This window comes from Hippoglossus stenolepis, chromosome 16, assembly GCF_022539355.2.
Source record: "Hippoglossus stenolepis isolate QCI-W04-F060 chromosome 16, HSTE1.2, whole genome shotgun sequence".
NCBI classification, from domain to species: Eukaryota; Metazoa; Chordata; class Actinopteri; order Pleuronectiformes; family Pleuronectidae; genus Hippoglossus; species Hippoglossus stenolepis.
The window spans coordinates 700,932-708,431 of NC_061498.1; the positions used below are offsets into that span (position 1 = coordinate 700,932).

The 7,500-nt window shown below is 43.8% G+C and overlaps 2 protein-coding genes across 6 annotated transcripts in view; both read left to right on the plus strand.

Moving 5' to 3' along the window:
• The window catches only part of spns1 (spinster homolog 1 (Drosophila)), a 7,338-nt gene extending 2,416 nt beyond the window's left edge, over window positions 1-4,922 (plus strand). The window contains exons 3-13 of one of the 2 annotated variants that reach the window (XM_035180872.2): window positions 221-286; window positions 463-599; window positions 880-1,031; window positions 1,264-1,330; window positions 1,889-2,031; window positions 2,375-2,527; window positions 2,609-2,798; window positions 2,954-3,019; window positions 3,127-3,225; window positions 3,369-3,618; window positions 3,695-4,922. In XM_035180872.2, coding sequence (XP_035036763.1) covers window positions 221-286; window positions 463-599; window positions 880-1,031; window positions 1,264-1,330; window positions 1,889-2,031; window positions 2,375-2,527; window positions 2,609-2,798; window positions 2,954-3,019; window positions 3,127-3,225; window positions 3,369-3,605 — 1,310 coding nt within the window. In that variant the 3' untranslated portion in view covers window positions 3,606-3,618; window positions 3,695-4,922. The remainder of the gene's footprint in view (window positions 1-220; window positions 287-462; window positions 600-879; window positions 1,032-1,263; window positions 1,331-1,888; window positions 2,032-2,374; window positions 2,528-2,608; window positions 2,799-2,953; window positions 3,020-3,126; window positions 3,226-3,368; window positions 3,619-3,694) is intronic. The other variant, XM_035180871.2, reaches the window with a different exon arrangement.
• Window positions 4,923-5,499: 577 nt separating this feature from the next.
• LOC118122864 (serine/threonine-protein kinase pakF) overlaps window positions 5,500-7,500 on the plus strand; it is a 6,834-nt gene continuing 4,833 nt past the window's right edge. Inside the window, exon 1 of one of the 4 annotated variants that reach the window (XM_035179762.2) lies at window positions 5,500-5,881. The gene's annotated coding sequence lies outside the window, so the exon portion shown is untranslated. The remainder of the gene's footprint in view (window positions 5,882-7,500) is intronic. The other 3 variants (XM_035179763.2, XM_035179761.2, XM_035179764.2) reach the window with 3 other exon arrangements.

Here is a 7,500-nt window from a genome sequence, read left to right on the forward strand (position 1 = left end):
ATATTTATTTAACATCTACTAACATGGAGGAGAAGGGTTCATGTCGTCCATCTTTATTTAGTTAAAATCCACAGCCACTATCACAGATTGTGCACAGCGCCCTCTGTAGTATGGAAGTGGAACAGTCTGATTGAAATGAGTTTTTCCCTTCATGGTTTTTACTTTAATCACAGAACAATCGATCAAAATGTCAAACTGCTGGTTTCTCTCCTCCCTCCAGGAGTTCTCCCGGACATCGAGCATTATTTCGCGATCGATGACGGGAAGTCCGGTTTACTCCAAACTGGTAAGAAGAATATTGAATCTGTTAAATCTCTGAATCCCTGGAGTCAGAGAAGCTGCGTCCTCCATTTACACTGATTCATTCAAAGTTGATGATATTGATCTAGTTTGTATTTTACAGTTGTTGTTTTAATAGTTTCAAACACAAACAGACTTTTCATCATATTTGTTTCTGTCCAGTTTTTATCTGCAGCTACATGTTCCTGGCTCCGATCTTCGGTTACCTTGGCGACAGGTACAACAGAAAAATCATCATGAGCGTTGGAATCACGTTCTGGTCGTTGGTGACGCTCGCCAGCTCCTACACCCCCAAAGAAGTGAGAGACATCTCCTGTTCTGTTCAGTGACTCCTCTCCTCTGCTCGAGCGGCGACGTCCACACGTCCTCTACGCTTTAGTTTTAAACCTCCTCACTGTTGCTATGGTGACGTGTGGATCGCTGCTGATCTCGTTTTACTTTGAAAACTCTGGGCTCGTGTTTCAGTCTGAACAGAAACGATTTCATATGAGAACGTATTCGGTGGATGTTCCGTCCTCATTAGCTGAAGATGGCGGCGCTGACGCTGTCGAGTGTAAATCCCTTTTTGTTTTCTCGCAGCATTTCTGGGCCCTGCTGTTAACACGCGGCCTGGTCGGGGTCGGCGAGGCCAGTTACTCCACCATCGCTCCCACCATCATCGCAGACCTCTACGTCAAAGGGAAGAGGACAAACATGCTGTCCATCTTTTATTTCGCCATCCCCGTGGGCAGGTAAGAGCTTCTCCTGACCCTTTCTCCACACTGACACCAGTTCTGAGATGTGAGAGCAGCAGCCAGGGGACGTCCCAGGTCTCTGGTTGGTGTTTGTCTCCATGGTTTTCACATCACGTCCTCGATCCACTTGTTGATGGAACAGACGACAGATTCTGTGGATTTGAAACAGACGAAGCTGTGATGAAGATGATGTTTTATCATCACGTCTCGTTTCTCTTCTTCCTCTCAGTGGCCTCGGATACATCGTCGGCTCTCAAGTCAGCAACATAGCGAAGGACTGGCACTGGGCTCTGCGGGTACGTTTTTATTCTCAGTTAAACGGATTAAATCTGTAACTGCACAGACGTCTTCTAGATTTATCTTTAACTCTTTCTTCTGCAGACAATTAAAAACAAAAATAAAGTTTTAAAGTCAAATATCTTAGTCTTTTTGAAACGAGCCCAAATGTAGTAGAGCAACAGAAAAGAGCTGAAATCAAATAAAAACACTCAAACCGTTAAGTTCATCATCAACGACATCACGTCTCGTTTGTCACATTAGGTTTATTTATCTTTATCAACTCAGGCAGAAGAAAGTTTCTCATTCTGAGCTTTTAAAGAATTAAAAAAACATGTTGGTCTGAATATTTTACAGCAGATTCTAATCTGTGAAATATCTTTTCAAATATGGGATTTATTCTTAAATGTGTTTATAAAATCTCAACATTAATTGAAGTCAAAGTAAAGATTTCAGTATTTGCTGCTTTTCAAAAACAAAAGTTAAGTTTTCATCATTTGTTTGAGGATGAATTGAAATGATCCTTAACGTATGAAATGGAAGATGTGACGCTGTCTCTGTGGACCCGTGTCCCTCAGGTGACTCCAGCTCTGGGGCTGATCGCAGTGATCCTGCTGCTGGTCGTGGTTCAGGAGCCGAACAGAGGCGCCATCGAGGCTCGACCCGAGCATCAGCTGCACCGGACCAGCTGGCTGATGGACCTGCAGGCGCTGAGCAGGAAGTAGGTTCCGCCTCACTCAGGTTCACAGTCGGCTGCTGATCCAGGTTCAGTGAACCGTCTTCAGCTCGGCTGGTCCTGAGTCACACGTTTATTCTGTCTGACCGAAGTATCGTTTCAGCATCGGCCCCGAAACGCTACGACAGGATTTTAAATACGTTCTAAAGAATCAGGTTCAGCATCTTCGTGCAGATTCAACAGATTTCTTTGTGTTTGGAGTGAACGTGATTCAACTTGAAACTTTTAAACTGTCTGAAGTTTTGTCTCAGATTTAACACTTTTATTCTTTTGCTGTGACTTTGATCCGAGTCTGACCTGCGTCGTGTTTCATCTTCTTCTTCTGCAGCTGCAGTTTCGTGTTGTCCACCTTCGGCTTCACTGCGGTGGCGTTTGTCACCGGCTCTCTGGCTCTTTGGGCGCCGACGTTCCTCTTGAGAGCTTCTATCGTCACCGGGGTGAAGGCTCCGTGCACGGATGCACACTGCGCCTCCTCCGACAGGTAACGAATGAGCGATGGAGCGAAACTGATACCGTTTGAAAGAAACCTCACCTGACTCCTCGTGGTCGTTTCTCCTGACAGCCTGATCTTCGGAGCGATCACCTGCATCACAGGCGTTCTGGGCGTGGCCAGCGGCGTGCAGCTGAGTCGGCAGTTGAGGAAGAAGACGCCCAGAGCGGATCCACTGGTCTGTGCCGCCGGTCTGATGCTCTCTGCACCTTTCCTCTACCTGGCCATCGTTTTCGCTGAGGCCAGCACCATCGCCACATACGTGAGTCTCCTTCATCTGGTGGCGTCCGCAGGTCGTTGTGTGAAACGTCAACAGGAAACACACGTGTTCATAAAACTGAGGCTGCGTCCACATTATGAGACTTGAGCTCGACCTTCTCCTGGTTCAGCGGTGTCACGTGTTTTCTGTTCCCTCAGGTTTTCATCTTCCTGGGAGAAACGTTCCTGAGCATGAACTGGGCCATCGTGGCTGATATTCTGCTGGTGAGTCACGAGACTCGAGACTTTACAGGTCGACCTCTGACCTCTGACCTTCAGTTAGTGAAGCTCAACTCACTCGTTCTCACACGTTCTCACCCTCTGTTTCTCAGTACGTGGTCGTTCCCACTCGACGCGCCACAGCTGAGTCGCTTCAGATCGTCATCTCTCATCTGCTGGGAGACGCTGGGAGTCCCTACCTGATCGGAGTGGTACGTCCCACTAACACACGCACACACACACACGCACACACACACACGCACACACACACACTGAATGTTTGAAGTTTGAATCTTTACATATTGATGGAGCAGTCGTCTGATCTGTGGTCGTCTGTCCCTCTGGTAAATCCCAGGTCTCCGACTACCTGAGGAAGACGGACTCGTTCCTGTGGCAGTTTCGCTCGCTGCAGCTCTCTCTGCTGCTCTGCGCCTTTGTAGCTGTGGTGGGCGGGGCTTTCTTCCTCGCCACCGCCCTCTTCATCGAAGGAGACCGAGATCGGGCCGAGAACTACGTGGCTACAGGTGAGACACAGGGAGCGGCTGGCTTCCCTTCAGCCGTAGAGGAGGAGGATAATGATGATGCAGCCTAGAGCGTCGAGCAGGGTCAGTTTCTACAGGTTAAAAACAGCTGCATTAAATATCAAATTAATCTAATAATTCCTCTCGTCTCTGTTCACAGACGACGAGCCGATCGTTGTGCCGAGGAGCGGCCGGTCCACTCGGGTCCCGGTGTCCAGCGTTCTGATCTGAAACCAGACGTCTGTCGTACCGGGGCTTTTTTCGTTTGGTGGGACTGAAAACACTGAAGGGACTGTCTGCCATGCAGAAACCTTTTTAAAGTTTATTTTTAAATCTTTCCCTTTTTTATAACTTTCCCAGGGACGTGGTCGTCTCAGGAGATATTTTTGAATTCATTGTGTGGATCTTCAGCGACTGAGGAACAGAAGCTGCTCTGTTGATTCACTTTGACTTTTTATTTGACCCGACCGGTCGATCTGGGATCAGAAGTTTATATAGACGATAAACTTTATTAATCACTTTTCATCTGAGCTCGTTTGAATAACAACACTAACCTTTAAATGCAGTCAGTTATTATCTGTGTACATTTTTGAAGCTTCATCACTGATTTGAATCCTCGTTCTTCTGTTGGAATGTTTGAAGTGTTTAACGGAGATTTTTAAAATGTAATTTTAAGATTTCTTTTGTGTTTGGTGGGAGCTCATTGACAAAACATGTTAACGACGGTTATTTAAAAAACGAACGTTAATCAAAGCTGTTTAGCCATTTTACCGTTTCTGTTAAACAAGAATGAACTTGTTGGACGATAAAGTGTTTGTGTCGTATTAACATGCTCAGGTGGATTAATGATTTTATCTTTAAAATAATAATTTGCAGCTAAAGTACGGAGGCCCTGAAGGCAAAAACTAAATCCGCCAGTTTTTCTCTTTCAAAGCGACTTCCCTCTGTAACATCACGGTCACGTCTTTAAGTCTAGAAAATGATTTTACATGTTGATAAAGTTTTGTCCCAGAGATACTTTAGGAAGTTTGATGACATCGTATAAAACCTGTTTTCACAGATGGAAAAATAAAAACCCTAGAAAAATAATCCTGGCAAAAAAACGAATTAGTAACATTTTTTAAATTTGTTTTCAAAGACGAAATATTTTAATTTTGAAATTGATCTTTAAAAAAATTAAAAAACCCACTTGCCTCTCAGCGCTTCCATACGAAGGGAAGAATGAGACCGAACCATCATCCGTCAGCTTCATGTTATTAAAGGAACAGTTTGATACGTTAGAAGTCGTCGTGTTTTTATTGTAGAAACATTCCGATCGAATGTGAATATGTCTCGTCCTTTCACTTTGTTTTTCTCCTGCAAATTTAATAAAATACATTTAGAAAACATGTTTTTTGAATTAAAACTTCAAAGATAAGGAATTAAAATACATTTTAAAATGTTTTGTTTTTGAAAGAAGACGATTTGTTCATTTTCAGGTTTATAATTTCATGAGTTCTGGCTGTAAAATATTTTCATGCTCTAATGTTCAGTCACTGTCCTCAGTGTCCAGCTGCAGCTCCTCTCTTCAGCCTCTGTCTCTAACTCGTAGATTTAGCTCCTGTCTCTTTAAGACTCCACCTCCTGATGAAGCCCAGCTCTGATTGGTCAGCTGGTCCACTCTGCTCTGATTGGTCAGCTGCTGTAGAAAATGTTGCTTTGCCTTGTTTTTACGATGCTAATGTTTCCCTTACGAACATCGGACTGATGAGAACGACCTCAAATCACAGAAACCGTCTTTATTTAACTTCTACTTTGATTTATGATACTGTACTGCAGCCAGCCACCAGGGGGTGTCAGACTCTTTGACTTCAATTTATTCACAGTGTCTGATGCCACCCCCCCCTTGTGTCTCTGAATCTTCTCAGAAGAGGAGAGGAGGCGAGGGGTGAGGGGGCGGGGGTGCTCGTGTGGTTTCCTGTTGCAGGTGGAGGATGCAGCGTCTGCAGAAGAGTTTTTGCAGCTTTTGAAACCAGCGAAGCTTCGTCACCGTCGTTTTCTGACGTTTCACTGAGATGAAGTTTCTTCTGCACTTTGATGAACTCATGACAGAATCTGTTCATTGATGAAGTTTCACACTCATCAGCTTCATCAGACTCATGTTCTCAGCTGGTGGTCGCTGACATCACAGCCTCTGGCGGGAAATGAAATGAGGTGATTGGAGGAGAGGAGGAGAGGAGGAGGAGGAGGAGAGAAGAAGAGAAGAAGAGAAGAAGGTCGAGCGTGAAGAGAAACTTCAGACATGTCTGACGTTTGGTGACAGTAACGTCTCGTGGACAACGTCTCTGCTGCCGTCGTCCGTACTCAGGTCAGTTTACCTTTACTTCAGCTAGGACTCTTCCCAGCATGCACCTGGTGTCGACTGTTTGCTTTTATATAGACTTTATATAGTCTCACTCTTTCAACATGGACGCCACACTGACAAATTATGGGACTAATTCTCACACCAAAGGTTCAGCATCGCGTACTACGACTGTTGTCCAGCAGGGGTCTGAGCAAATATATAAAGATGATCAGTGACTGTATATAAAGACCATCAGTGACTGTATATAAAGATGATCAGTGACTGTATATAAAGACCATCAGTGACTGTATATAAAGATGATCAGTGACTGTATATAAAGATGATCAGTGACTGTATATAAAGACGATCAGTGACTGTATATAAAGAGGATCAGTGACTGTATATAAAGAGGATCAGTGACTGTATATAAAGACGATCAGTGACTGTATATAAAGACCATCAGTGACTGTATATAAAGACCATCAGTGACTGTATATAAAGACCATCAGTGACTGTATATAAAGACCATCAGTGACTGTATATAAAGACCATCAGTGACTGTATATAAAGACCATCAGTGACTGTATATAAAGATGATCAGTGACTGTATATAAAGATGATCAGTGACTGTATATAAAGACGATCAGTGACTGTATATAAAGACCATCAGTGATGTGTATACATGTATATAGAGTTAAAACTCACAAGATGGCCGCTGTGCACACTGTTGAGTGAGGAGCTGATGTTAAAGGATGAAAGTGAAGCTTCCAGATGAATAAAGATATAGAATCTATAATGTGAGTCACTGCAGAGTGAAGTTTTGTTGCAGCTTCGTGTGATGAAGCTTCAGTTGAACCTCGTTTCCTTCCTGTGACTCACGTCTGTGTTCAGGACGTAGATTTTATCACCGTCTTCTTCTTCTGTTAAAACCTAAAACCAGCAGTTTGATGAAAGAACAACTTTAAGATGAGAAAACAACTCGACAAACTAACAACGAGTTGTGTTGTGGTCATTTATGTTCATGTTTATGTTTATTTTACCCAGAGTGCACTGGGAAAACTGAGCTCTTATAAAACAATGATGGAAGTCAGTTTCTATAGAAATCTATGACATTTGATTTATATAATATATATATACTTCTCACTTTATAACGTCAGTAACATTCAGGAGTTTCTGTCTCAGTCTCTAGTTTCAAGTCTTCTTCAAACAGCTGATGTTCATTTAGTGAATTATGATCATTTAGAGTCAAACAGACCATAAAGCACCGGATGTGTTGGGGGGGGATACCACAGTGTGATTGACAGCTAGTACCGTCCAATGGGTGCAGGTGGCAGGTGTAGGTGGGTGTGTCCTCCAGGCTCCACCCCCCGCTCCTCCATATATGGTCACTTCTGGTTTCAAAAACCCAAGATGACGCTGAACACAATGTGAAACTGAGGCTTCAGAGCAGCAGCTCACTGACCAGCAGGGGGCGTCACAGCCACGGTTACAGTTGATTCTTGTTTTTACTCAAGCAGCCGAATGTGGATTAATCCTCCACTGAAAATAGTCCCTGAAATACGTCATTTCCTTCTGTTGTTATTGAAAATCATGGAGCTGCAGAATTCTATTGATTTTTTTAAACAGAGAAAGTCGACGAGTCA